Below are 14,326 nucleotides of genomic sequence, written 5' to 3' on the forward strand. Positions count from 1 at the left end.
CTGCGCCTTTGTGCGCGCAGTGCGCCGCGGTGGGTTTTCCCTGCAGCGCGTCGGCGCAGCGCCTCTCAGCCATTGGCCTCACGGACCATCCGTCTTCCCTTCACAACAATAGCCCCCCCCCCCCTCCCTCCCTCCCTCCTCTCCAAAACACACACACTCCCTCACACACACGCACTCTCTCCACGCAGCATCCACTCCCGCACTGGCACAAACAGGGCTTTCGAGGAGCGGCGGTGCGATGTTGGCGGAGCCGCGGTGCGCCGGCGCTTCGTTTCTCTCCAGCGGCGGCGAGGCGCGGCGCGCAGGATGCGCTCTCCCGGGGACGCGTCGGAGGAGCTGAAATAAGGGAAACACGGGGGCTGGGGGGCAGCAGGGGGAAGAGGGGGAGACAGGAGGAGGAGGAGGAAAGGGGGGGGCTTGCGCTTTCTTCCGAGGATGACTGAGTGGTGACAAAGGGGGGAGAAAACGGGGAGCCCCTCTTGGCTTCGCTCACAACTTGACGGTTTATTATCAGGAGGAGGAGGAGGTTTATTTTATCCACCTGGACAGCCGAAGATCTTGGATTTTCGGGAGGCGGTGGCAGCGGTGGGGGAACCATGCCGGTCCGGAGGGGTCATGTCGCGCCACAGAACACATTTCTGGGAGTAATCATACGGAAATTCGAAGGACAAAGTGAGTGCCTCTTCTCGCCGCATCCGTGTGCGCGCGCGTGCGCGCGTGCTGCCTGGCTTTTGTGTCTGCGCCCTCACTCTTATTCCATCGTTATTGGGCCCTTTCTTCCACGTTGGGGCGCAAGAAACAGAATGTCTATTGGGTGACGAGCGCATCTCCTCGTGTTTTCTTCTAAACTACCAAATAGACATTTAATAGATTGTAAAGCGCAGAGATGTATTTTGAATTTAAATGCATAAACTGGATGTTCACAATAAGTTGGGAGTGCGCATGCATGATGAATGTAATGTTCTTCTATGTTCTGCACTTTATTCTCATTAATGTTCAACTAATTCGCCACATAGTGACGTTTTATACTATTTTTTATCTGTTTATTTTATTTTATAGGTTTTAGTCTACTTTTAAAGCTTCCTCTCTTGCAATATCAAATGTATTGTACATTTTTTTAAATGTATTTTTCCACTTTTTAAAGCACTTTGAGCCGTTTTTAATGTTTGAAGAGTATCACGTATAAATTGGCATTTGTCAATAGTTGCAGAAAAAGGTGAGATTTAACGTTTTAGGAATAATATTACATCCCTACAATGTATTACTACAAAATAAAGTTCATTCGTTTAAAAACTAGCTAATAGAAATTGAGCAAATAAGGAGGGAGAATGAGTTCTGGAAACTGCAAAATACCCTAAAGGTCTCGTCAGTCACACTTTTTAGTGAAAGAGCAGCGTTTTGGATCTTTAACCCTTCGGTCTCCTCGACCCTGGACAAGTCAGTCTCAGGAAAAACACACAATCAGTTCAGAGTCACCAGACGCCACGACTGGTCACAAGTCAGCCTCCAACGTAAGTGTTTGGCCTGAGGGCTGAATCCTCTGACGGACGGGGATCACATGTGATCTCTGCACAGGAAGGACTCGACGCGCTGTGAGGCGACAGTCCTCACCACTGCACCAAAACACAGCTCCACTACTTTACTGGAGTAGATGATTTTTGGCCATTTTGCAAGATACTTGATTGTATAATTGTAACATAAAGTGACAATAAGTGACCCTTTAAATGTATTAATTGAAATGATTTAGTGAGTCTTTTTTCAGGTGCACTACACTATAAGTGTATTTTAAATGAAAATTATAGAGGTTAAAGAGGATTTCTTGTTTGGTGGATAAGAGAAAGTGTGATTTAATTGCTCCCATAATCTACCTTCAGATTGTCTTCAAGCGAGCTTCATTTAGTAGGAAGCCTCCATGTCAGAATCAGACGGATCCCATCTGATTCTGCTCTTCCATGTCGTCTCGTTCACCGGATCAGCTGAGCGCCCACGTTTGTGCAAGTAATGGAGGATTATCCGGCGTAAACCCATTACCTCCCACCTCTGCTCGTCAAAGGAAGCCCCGGCCGCACGCTGTGTTTGAATAACTCTACCCCCCCCTTCCTCATCCTCCCCCCCCACAGACAAGAAGTTCCTCATCGCCAATGCCCGCGTGCAGAACTGCGCCATCATCTACTGCAACGACGGCTTCTGCGAGATGACGGGCTTCTCCCGGCCGGACGTCATGCAGAAGCCGTGCACCTGCGACTTCCTGCACGGGCAGTTCACCAGCCGCCACTCCGTGGCCCAGGTGGCCCAGGCGCTGCTGGGCTCCGAGGAGCGCAAGGTGGAGATCACCTACCACCGCAAGGACGGTGAGTGACGCCGCAGAGCAAGGAAACGGTGCAGGGATAAGAACTGCCGGGACCTGAGTTTACGAGATGTTTGTGTTTTTAGTCCCTGTAGAAATATGGTGCATAGAAGCAGGCCGCCGCTCGGGGGTGGAAGGTGGAGAACAGTGTCTGTGAAGCAGCTTCATTGTGGCCTGAATAGCAAACGTGACCGGTATTACAACTATTTTGAAGCTATGTTAGTGTCTGAATGGGGCTGTAAATACATTTGCCTTGCCTTAAGCTATTATAGTGTGCATCCAGCATTTCCACCTGATCTTGTGCAGCACGTTTAAAAGTTCCGTTTTAGTGTTCAGCCTTCATCCGGCAGCTTCGTCAGCGACTCCGATGATGAAATGATTGCAGGACTGGGGAGAGATGTCCTCTTCATGAGGTCAAGAAATGTTCCTCTCATCAAAGAGAGTCGCAAGTCAAGTGACGTTTTGAATTTGGCGAGGGCTTTTGCAAGGGCCGTACAACGTACGCGCGCATTTTTACTTCCTGATTCGCTCCGTGAGGATAAACTGCATGCAAATAGGGTGCGTTTAGCGGGTGACCGACTGAGAAACAATCCCACGAGTAGACTCCCATGCAAACTGTATTCAAATGAGGTTTTTACATGAACGTCAGAGCAACCTGCACACAAATCAATCCGGATGGACGAATGAACTCTCGCATGTTTTATCTTTTGCGCCAAGTCAAGGGCTCGTAGACGCAGGGTGACTTCTCCCATGTCTGCCGCGACGCGGCGGGTCATTTTTAGTTCTGACTCAGCTCTATTTGGGGCGTTTTGCAGCACTCATTTAGATCCCCCCCCCCCCGAAGAGCAGCTGCGACGGTTCCCTCCGCTGACATACAGCTTTGAAACGGCGCAGGTGCCGGATGACTGCGCGAGGAGTTCATTGGCTGTTGCACCCCAGAAGGATGTAGCCCACCTCCCTGAAGACTCTGGCTTAAGATCTGCATCTGTCCTCCTCCTCTTCTTCCTCCTCCTCCTCCTCCTCCTCCTCCACAGCCCCGTGTGCCTCCATATGCTGCTCATGAACGCTGAGCGCAGATCATGACTCGCATGACAGCTGGTGTTGCGTTGACGAGCGGCCAGAGCTTAAATCTGCCACGTCAGCTGCTCGTGGTCAAGCGGAGTTCACGTAGTGACCTCTAACAAGTCTTCTATGTCAGCGGCGCACCTGTAAGGGCCGCCGACTCGTGGTTTTTGACAAATGAATCGGCAGATCCTCGAGGGGAATGTCTGTATTGTAGATGTTGAAATGTTCTCAGTGTATTTTAGTACTTTTCTGCGACGTTTCTACTACATCTTCGCGTTACGGCAAAGTTGTTTCAGTCAAAATAACCTTGACGTGATATTTTCTCAGCCCTGCTTGTCTTGTTGAGGGACCCGCTAATGTCAAGCTAAAACAGGAAGTTTCCCTCGGCATCGCTGCGAATCACTAAAAGGTTCATGCTCGTACTCACACCCTCTTCCAGAGGTAGCAGGCAGTCGGATGTGTGAGAGACGCCAGGAGGGAAGAGGTGTTGTTGATGAGGTCGATAGCGGGTAGAAGTGATAGTACCCTCTGAGACGTGCATGTCAGGGGTTGAAGGAGTGAGATAAATATACGGAAAATAGCTGAAGGGTGAAGACGTGAGCTTTTCCTGTCAGGGGAGTCTTGTTCTCCAACCTGCACCTCTTGAAACGGTCAAAACCCAAACCGGTGCCTTGCATGTTGACAAGAGAAACTCGAGGAAATTAAACGGCTCCTCTTTTAAGACCCAGAAAAAGAAAATGTCTCTGCGTCGAGACAAGGCTTCGAGGCAAATGCAGGATCGTTGTACCCGTCGATAAGCCGGTACGTGAAGATGAGTCGTTGCCATTTGGCCCAGCGTCGATACCTTCAGACTCCCTGCTGTGATCCTGAACCAGGACTGTCGATCTGTTTGTCCCAAACTCTCCCAGACCTTCACTGGGTCACTTCAGACCCTGCAGATTCAGAATGACTCGAAAAAAGACTTAATTTCATCCCGTAAAGCTCTGACGATTATGGACTATTCCACTTGGCAGAAGTTCTTGATGAAACTTTCATCAGTTACCTCGTGTGTGTGGTTTGTTTTTTTTCCTTCAAGGATTTGCTCTCCAGGACTGTTAGTCAGTTCTCCCATGAGTGACCTGTGTTATGCAACAACAACACAACATGTTAAAACCTCGTGGGAAAAGTTTCTCAACTAATGAAGCAAACATGCCCGTTCTTTGAAGAGGTGGATCGGACCATTATGGAGAAATGATTGGGTATGATTTGAAAGGAAGGCTTTCTCACATAACAGTATATATGACATTTTTTGAATTTAGCTTCTTTTGACTTGATCATTCCGGGTCTATGCCCCCCCTCCCCCCTCCCGGGACGGTCTACTGTCTGCCAAGACGAGCCGGTGGTTCAGTCCACATCGACCCTCTCTGCAAACAGCATTAATGAGGACACAAATACCTTCATGTTGCATTGATCTTCAAAACGGGTGCAGTGAAGAGGGGAAATCAATCCCATGGCCTCCCTCCACTGCCCGATCCTCACAGGGTCCTCCATGAAAAGAACTGGGGGGGGTGGAGTGGGGGGGGGTTTCTGGCTGTCGGACCCTACAGCGGGGGGAAAAAAGCCTCATTACCATTCAGAATCCCGTGTCCCTAATTACCTCCGTGTTTTCCTCTCACCTGAGTCTCCTGGGAAGGTCAAACACCTGTTGGCCGGCTATAATCTCCTTTTTTGGAATAAGCACACATGGCATAACTCTCGCATGCTTAATCGGCCTTTGACCTGATTTTTCAAAATGGAAATTTCTCTCTATTCAGTGTTTTTTTTTTTTTTTTTTTGTTCCAATGTTTGACCTCACAACTTCTTCTGATCATTCAGCCTGCAACGTCCACTGTGTCTCCTTTGTCGACATTATTGGGATTCCAGCGGAAATGTCATTGCGGGAGGCTTATTGCTCCCCTCAGCATGGACCATCGGGGGTTTCTGCAAGGCAATCTCCTTCCGTTTAATCCTTGCGGCCCGGGGTCGGCATGAACGCATCGCCCGCTGTCCTTTACAGGGCGTGAAGGAGATCCTGCCTGTCAGCACAATCGCTGGCTTAATGCTTTATGATTTGTGCCGTCGCCGAAGCCGCCGGTCCTTTTGCCTTCCGTCTCTGTGACCTCTAAGCGAGAAGTCGCTGTCATCACCGTGGAAAAAGTCGCTTCAAAAGCTTTGTGCTTTGACTTCCTGAAATGTTTAATACTGCGGTTCCATCAGACAGCGCTTAAGCTGCAAACTTTCCTTGTGATGTTGATGCTGTAAAGCACAGAGTTGTCTGCATACAGTCACATACAGGAAAGAGTGTTACTTATTTGTTAACAGGTACCAGGTTTGTAAACCTGAATAGATAAAATCACGATCTGCATGAAAAACCTGGTAGAAAAGCGATTTTTGGGATATTTGTGAACAACTAGATTAACCAGTAATAATTCACTCAACAACCAGCAGTTGGTTTATGGAAAAAATAGGTTAAAGTAGCAAGTTTAGTAGTAGTATTAGTAGTATTTCAAATAAAACTGAACTTTACAGTGAGAATTTCAAAAAGTTTTTATTTCCCTTCATCCCTAAAGTGAAAAAAAAACAACTTGTTACAAAGTTTGAGATGGTGAATTTAGAGGAAAGGTCTCCCATGTAGTTTGAGTGATGCCCTCGATAACTGAGCCTGACGCCTGTTCTGCACCGATCAGTCGTCACCAGGAAGGACGTGGCCGTGCATTTGTGTCGTTCTGCATCATGTTACTGTAGATTTCTGCTAGTGTGTGTGTGTGTGTGTGTGTGTGTGTGTGTGTGTGTGTGTGTGTGTGTGTGTGTGTGTGTGTGTGTGTGTGTGTGTGTGTGTGTGTGTGTGTGTGTGTGTGTGTGTGTGTGTGTGTGTGTGTGTGTGTGTGTGTGTCAAATGTGCAGACTGGTGTGTTTCTCTCACTTTGAAGTTTTGAGTTCTGTGAATCTCAAAATCCGCACAAGTGTCTCCTCTAATCCAGATTAGCTTGATTGTACCTGAGGGTTTGACTCGGGTGCGGCGCTGCATGTTTGTCAGCAGCAGCTTTCGATTATCGTGACGGCGAGCAGGGGCGACACCGTGAACGATTGAAAGAAGAAGGAAAATTCACCAATTGGGCAAAACATCTGTGGCGTCAGCAGCTGCGTGGCAGAAATGCGCGTTTAGCAGAGTATCCTCTTAAATAAAAATGTGCAGCTCGGACACGGGAGCCTCATCAGCCTCAAAGGAAACAGACAGAGGAGGAGAAGCTGCAAAACTCCCAAGAAGAGTGGATTTTAGTTTCACGTGGTGAAACTGCAGCTCAGAGGAACAGATGATCCTCCAGATTATAAAACATTTTAAGCTCATTTACCGTCTGCACCCCATTAAAACACTAATTCTTGATAATTAGGACATAATAAGATGGAAAAGACACGACTTTACGCGCAACCTGCTCCGGCTTCTGGCTGTATGTTTATCGCCCAGGTTAAAGCACTTAAATCTTGTTGTTTTTGCCTCCGTGAATAAACATTTACTCAGCGGCTCTTGTTTTTGCGTCTGCGTTCGGGTCGCGGGAGAGGATGATGGCGGGGCTCAAGGAGACCACGCTCAGGTTCCCAGGAATCCATACGCTCGGCACACGGCGGGAGCTCTCGCTTGCAAATTGCAAATGAAACTGAAAATGTCACGCTATAAATAGATTAAAGTTGGTTGTGCTTAAGTGATGCTCACTGAGATTAAAGATTTTTTTTATTTTCTTCCCACCCTCGCATTTAAAATGTCTCGGATAAATGCAGGAAGATTAAAAAAAAAAAAAAGAGCAGTTGGAGCTGTTCCTGAATTTAATCATGTTTGTAAGCAATCGAAAGCAATGAGGCAAAATACAACGGTGTTTGTGTGAGAGAGGAAACTACGGCGGCCCGGCGGGGTCACGAGAAGAAACCAAACGCCAATCGATGGCAAAACTTACGACAAAAGACAGAAGCTGCAAAACACAGGCTAAAGTCACGACACTCGTACAAAAGCTGCAACAGAAATACAAACGTCTTCGCGAAAAAAGCCCAAAAGAGACATTTGTGACTTGGTTTCATTCATACTGAAACAATCAGACCCTTTTCAGCTCTCTGAAACCTTGTGGAGTGTTTCCTTTGAGGGGAAAAAAAAGACATCAAGGCATATCTCAGTTATAAAAATAATCCCAGATCATTAGCATCATGATCTCGGAGGGTGTGAAAGTTGTTTAGTCACAGCTCCGTGACTTTCATTAACCTCGTCCTGACTCATTTTTCTCTCTGCGGCTGCTGTGCACACAGTATCCCGTCCCTCCGCCTCTCCGCTCACGCTGATATCAAGCAAGTCCACTTCTTTTTTTTTTTTCTGCATTCTGCCGTGTCGCCCCGGGGGCCCAGAGTCGTGCCGAGGCCACAGAACCGACCGTAACACCGGTGTTACACGCGTCCTTCCAAAATGTGGAAAAGCTGGAGTTTTGAGTTTTGACGTGGAGGACGAGGGATCTGTCCCGGTGGCTTTCTGAAATGCTGACGTCAGCACATTTCGCCCTGTCACGTGTGTGTGTGTGTGTGTGTGTGTGTTGGTTCCCTCGTGCTCCTGATTCAACGGTAGACTTGTTGGATTCCGGATTTCGGGGCCGATTGAAAGCCATATCGGAGGACTTGAAGGTAAATCTTGAGGAAATAGATGCTTCGTGAGGGAAAGCCGGCAAAGTTTTGGCGAAATTTATAAAATACAGAGGAACGTCACTGTCATGGGAAAAGACTGGAGCTGCACCGGACTGATGGTATCAGGTGGTGTCACTTCATATAGTCATTGAAATTGATTGTAAAACACTGTAGTGACAGTTTGAGGGTGAAGTGAGAAATTCCACTATGGCAGTCAGAGAGAACAAGATTGGGAGAGAATTTTAAAGAATGTGACTGGATATTTTATAGAAAGACAAGAAAAATATGATCGGTTGGCCATTTGGGATCGTAAAATGTGAAATTTTGTGGCCCACAGTTTCAATAATTGTCGGAAATCTCTTCAGTGGAATCATTTAGCATCGAATTCGAATCAAACTTGGACTTGTATATTAAAATTCATCGTACAAAATTGATCATTAAGCAGCACTCTTCAGAAAATGTGACTTTATGGGATTTCTATAAGAGATTTTCCTGCTGCAAACAGCAATGATTCAACAGCTTCTTACAGCAAGAGACAATTAGAAAGCAATATGTAAACTTGCACTGTATACGTGTATTTCCATAACATTGCTGTAAAAGAATAAGAGCATAAAGTGCAAATAAACCTGAAGACAAATTACAAGAAATGAAAAATTGTGTCATAAAATGGCACAGCAAAATTATGCTGAATATGAAATGAAAGGGATACAAGAACAGAGCCTTGTGGGACTCCACACTCCACACTGTGGGACTCCACACTTCACAGTGTGTACTCTCCGTGTGGTTTGAGTGGTTGTTCCCAGCCATAATTCAGTGTATTTGTAATAATTAATTAGTGGGACAGCGCAGCCAGATGATGATGCATCGCTGTGGTTTGAAAAGCCGTGCTCTGTGAAAACTGCTGCGCAAACAAGATAAGCTCTTTGTCTGTTTCGCCGGCGGCCTCTTCCACCACGTCCTCAGGTTCACGCCAGACAGCTTGTTTTCTGTGAAAAACATGCGGGCAGAAGAGAAAGGAGGAGGAAGAAGGGGGGGAGGTGGAGGAAGAAAGATGGTGGCAGCAGGGTTAACACAAAGCCAACATTAGTCATTGGGGGTTAGGGTTGGGGGGGGGGGGGATGCTGAAAGGTGTGTTCAGCCTTTGCAAAGTGTGTGAAGAGTAACTGAAGGTGTTGGAGGCGGAGAAATCAGGTGCAGCTGGATATCAGATGGCTTCTTCCATTGCAGGAACGCCCTTTTGAATTCAGTCCAGCAGCTTGAGAGCCGCTTCAATTATGGATGGGCCTAGTTTTCTGTCCAACGCCCTTTGTCTGTGTGTCTGTGTGTCTGTGTGTGTGTGTGTGGGGGGGGGGGGGGGGGGGGCTCTTCTGTCATGAGCCCGTTCAATCATCATCTGTAGATAACAAGAAAAACACAATTAAGCATTATTTAGTTAGATTTTTTTTTATTCCCCCCCATTAAATTAGCTAATGTAATTCCCATATGTCATCATGGTAAATATATATATTTAAATATATATATATATATATATTTATATATGCCTACAATTTGGCCCTCTGGTACAGGGTTTGTCATTGTTGATCTTCTAATTCATCACATTTTGATCCAGGACAAAACATGTTCAATCCAGATTCACACAAAGTGTGTTTATTTCATTTAGTTGTTGCGTGTAGTCTCTCTCTCTCTCTCTCTCTCTCTCTCTCTCGCTCTCTCGCTCTCTCTCTCTCTCTCTCTCTCTCTCTCTCTCTCTCTCTCTCTCTCTCATTATATATGATCTTTAGCTCTGGATACTTCAAGTAAAACTGTGTTCATTTAAATCCCCTCTCATGGCTTCTTTCTGAGTGAAAATCACAACCTAAAGGAGCTGTGCACTATATGAAAACACAGATTTTAATGATTGCATTTCCTTCCATGGAGAAAAAGAAGAAGCAAAGTCGCATGAACAAACCCAATAAATTAAAACATTTAAAGCCGTTATTTCCAAGTCTTCCTTGTACCTGAGGATAAAGCGAACCTATTCAGGTCCAGACAAAGAGGAGCTGCAGATGGTGAGTGTGATTTACGGCTGTCGAGCTGGCTCTCATCACTCCCCAGCAGCCTCAGAGAAGGCCGGCGTAATAAGCAAACACACACACACACACACAGTCTGAAGTGACAGGGACAGATTCGCGCTGTAGCAAAGCCTTCGATTTTCCCCGAGCTCGTAGCTCACACTGGATCTCATTTATAATGAGGCTCTTCAGACGCGACCTCGAGCTGCTCAGGCTGCACAATTACAGATCGGCTGTTTACATGGGAAGCAGATTTGTTGCGACTCTCCCGTAACCCTGAGTGATTTTACAGTTTTAACTCTCGAGCAGTTCAAACAGAACCTGGATTCCATAAACCTGTTCCAACAATACGAGGATATTTTTAATCTACACCCGGACTCTTGACACTGAACCCAGACTCTCTAATCCGAACATGAACTCTGGACTCCCAAACTTATTATCCCTCATCTCAAGCTCCAGCTCAATTCTAAATAGTGCTTTTTAAAATGTAAAAACATGTCAGGGAAACCGAACCGTGACGGTAAATCTGACCCTCTACAGTTTTTTTTCAACTGTTGCGTCTCCACACGTCCGTCCTTACGAGTACGAGGAGCGTCTCTCTCTCTCTCTCTCTCCTCTCGCTCTCTCTGTGCAGAGCGGCGTAGTGTTGTCGTGGCAACCGGTGAAGAGCTGCGGTGCATCACGGCGACTCTCAAAATCCATCCTGGCGTGTGTGCCCGCGGGGCCGAGCGCTGGAGAACAGGACGACCGAGTCCCGATCACTCTGTCCTGAGCACACTGTGTGTGTTGTTGTGTTGTGTGTGTGTGTGTGTGTGTGTGTGTGTGGGGGGGGGGTCAGAACTGCTGGTGCTTGTGGAGCTCTACAGTCATCAGCTCATGTGCATCGCCTGTGATTTCTGCCTTAATGAATCAAGTCAAAAGCGTTTCCAGCCCGTCCGCAGAGCATGGTCAGGGCCATTTAGTTTGGAACTGGGCTCAGGGACAGGGGCAGGCCTGGCGTCGAACCTGCAGCATCTAATTGTGAGGCGAATGCTCCACTTCGTCGCATGTTTAACAATCTACTGTCAAGTTTAGCAGAGCAAAACAGTCACTTTCGGGACCTGCTGCCCCACAAATACAAGCTCAGCTGCTTCTCATCGCCTTCTTACAGTTTCAACAAAGTGCACAAATAACGGAAATTCAAAGAAACCAGGGAGTTTGACACAATGGACCCCCCCCCCCCCCAATCTCTGCCACACTTGGTACGTTCCAGTCACGCCTCCATAAAAGGCCTGAGGAGTTCCTGCTTCCTGTTTGCCAGTCGAACCTGAGACCTGCTGATGACCACAGAGAGCTGCCAAACGTTTGGAAAACAAACAAGAACAAGTGTGTGTAAGTATCTTCTGATCTCTGGGCCCAATGTGAAAGTACTTCAATGGCTGGAAACATGATGACAAGGTGTTTAGTTTGACAAAAAGTGGACATGCGGGCCAAAACCTGTCCTCTGATTGTCAGTCCAGCGCTGCAGGACGTTCAACCCACTCATCTGAAGCAGCGTTGCAGCACATTTATCAGAGTTGAAGCATCATTAAGAAACACATTTATTATTTATTGGCGTAGCTGCATATGTGACGGTTTCCAGGAAGATGATATCAGTAGTTTATTATTCAAATCTCCGCTCCTGGAAGATGTTTTTCACTCGGGAGACCTGCAGTCTTCACAGCTCGTCCTTCGGACGCTCGAACGCCTCCTTCGTTTTCTCGTCTTTGCGTATCGGACCCGATGAAGCCGCCCCACTTAATGTGCGACGACGAGTGACTTCGGGGATCGATGAGCCATTCCTTCGCCCTCCTCCCCCGTCCTGTCGGGGGTCGTTCCTCACAGCCGCAGAGCTTGACACCGTTTATTCCCAGAAGGTCAAGGCGTCAAGTCGAGTGAAGGAACCCGAGGCGCCAACGCCGCCAACCTGCTGCCTCTGCAGGTGACGGTTCCCCTCGGGTTCCCCGGCGGAGGCACCAAGAACCTGAAAGATTAATAATAGAAAATATAAATACAAAAAAAAAAAAAAAAAAGTGATTGAAATATTCAACAAGCAGACGTATAGCCAGTTAATCTGCGCTGCGAGCGATGAAATCTGTTACAGGCCGCTGGTGACGGCGATGTGGGTCACTCCGGTGTCGGATCTATGGATTAAGCCTCGCTCGTGCTGCCATGATGTGACGGTATTACAGCAAACAGAGAGTAAACAGTGTGATCGAGCCCCTCCTCCTCTTCCTCCTCACCTTCCTCACCCCCCCCCCCCCCATTCACACCCGCATGTTGATAAAACCTCCAGGATGTCACGCGAGCGCAGCTGACTGGTTTACTCCTGTTGATGCATTGCTTCCCACCCGACTCTGTGACCCCCCCCCCCCCCCCCCTCCATTCATTAGATCGCGTGCTCTTCGTATTGTTTTCATTCATGCTGTCTGACTTTAACATTTGGTCTTTTTTTTTTTTTTTCTACGAGGGATTTCAACCGTAACGCCTGTATTTGGATTTTTTCGGAAAGGATTTCCTTTTATGCTTTAGGGGGGGGGGGGGGGGGGGGGGGGGGGGGGGTCGGATCATCCTCATTACTAGAGGGATTTATCAGAATCAGCTGCTACTTCAATGAAAAGGACTTACTGCGTGATATAGCACACATCGATTGTGATATGGGTATTCGGGCGACATGATATATCGCCAATTTATCGTCGTTGTGATGCACGTGTGGCTAAACGCTAAACAGCTGCTCTGCTGAACCGGTGAGAGACCAGCGTCTTGAAGGGTTTCTGATTGTAGAAGCTCACACTGGGATTTGTCTCAGTCTGTTCCAGTCCTCTTCGTGATGTCTGCCCAGTTTAGAAACTGTTTTTTTTTTTAAACATTTTAATTCTGGTTTCGGAGGTGGATGTACAGAACACAAGTCTGTGAATCTTCAGCAGTGATATCGCTTGTCTGGGAGCCCTTCAGGCCTTTGTGGACTCCTACGTGAGCGCCCACCCTGCATCTGACTGATGCTGTCATAGCTTTTGCTTGTGTTCATGTGAAGATTGCAGCAGCTTCATATTGCACAGACGTTTGCCTGCGAGGCGTCGGTGAGGTGATCAGCGTTTCTCTGATATTGGCTGATTCGAGCTCATTTGGAGTGTAAGTTTAACAGTATTGTTCTATTTTGATGAATTCCATGGCGAAATACAAGTTTTTTTACCTAAATTCCTCATCTGTATTTCCCTGAAATTCCCTTTGACTTTTGGTCCTTGGACACTTCACCGGTCGATTTACAAATAGAGGTTGAACTTTAAGAAAAATCTCTTTATGTTTCCCAGCAGTTCTAATCGTCCCCTTACCTGGAACGACGTCCCAGAAGTGAAGAGAGTGTGTCCTCTCTCTCCCCGGCTTGTTCCAGCTTTTAAAAAGTGTGTTACTCCAACCAGCCAATCAGAAATCAAACCCTATATAGTGTCATCAGGGGTTTAGCCAATCACAATCAAGGTAGGCCCCTCCCCTTTGACTCCTCCCACAATTAGGCAGCTCTGCTCTGGCACATGGCGCCACGAGAGGAAGTGCTTCATCCTCTTCCCATAGATGGGCGCGTGTGGGCGGAGCCAGTCCAGCTCACACAGACACAGCAGATTCTGGATGCAGCTCCTACGATCCAATGTTCAAATGGAGGGAAGTCAAGAAGGGAGAAACTTTGAACAGAAGGTTTCTGGACCAACGAGACCAAGTGAAAGTGTTGAAAAGCTGATTTGACAAATAGCTCAGGTGTGGTTGTACACTGCAGTTTGGCGCGTTATTGCCGGTGATGCTGACAGGCAATGCTTTTTATTTTTTTAACGGACATTTAACGCTAACGGCAACCACGGAAACACTCGTACATCAAGAACCGTGTCCAGACTGCGAGAAGTCATTAGGAGGATGAATACTTTTAAGAAATCAAGGTCTTTTCTGTCACGCCACTAATGCTTGAAGGCCGCCAGCTGATCGTTGTGTGGCAGGCAGGTGTCGGGATGTGTGCTCGCCGAGCAGCTCTCCGGCCTCCTTTCTGTCTGAAGATGGGGGATAATGACACGTGAAATTAGAAAACGCCAGCATGAGGGATCAAATGGAATAAAAACAGGGACGACATCCAGTGTTGGAAATCAATCAGAACTAAAAGTCGACCGGCACATTTCGGTCTGGA

At 47.3% G+C, this 14,326-nt stretch overlaps 1 protein-coding gene across 1 annotated transcript in view; it reads left to right on the forward strand.

Annotated features, from left to right (window-relative positions):
- Nucleotides 1-596: 596 nt before the first annotated feature.
- The window catches only part of LOC308147712 (voltage-gated inwardly rectifying potassium channel KCNH7-like), a gene marked incomplete at both ends in the record, with an annotated part of 57,202 nt that continues 43,472 nt past the window's right edge, over nucleotides 597-14,326 (forward strand). Inside the window, 2 exons of the mRNA XM_080520025.1 lie at nucleotides 597-672; nucleotides 2,121-2,351. Of these exons, the coding sequence (XP_080376151.1) occupies nucleotides 597-672; nucleotides 2,121-2,351 (307 nt within the window). The remainder of the gene's footprint in view (nucleotides 673-2,120; nucleotides 2,352-14,326) is intronic.

The sequence above is a fragment of the Blennius ocellaris genome (assembly GCF_963422515.1).
Source record: "Blennius ocellaris genome assembly, chromosome: 24".
NCBI classification, from domain to species: Eukaryota; Metazoa; Chordata; class Actinopteri; order Blenniiformes; family Blenniidae; genus Blennius; species Blennius ocellaris.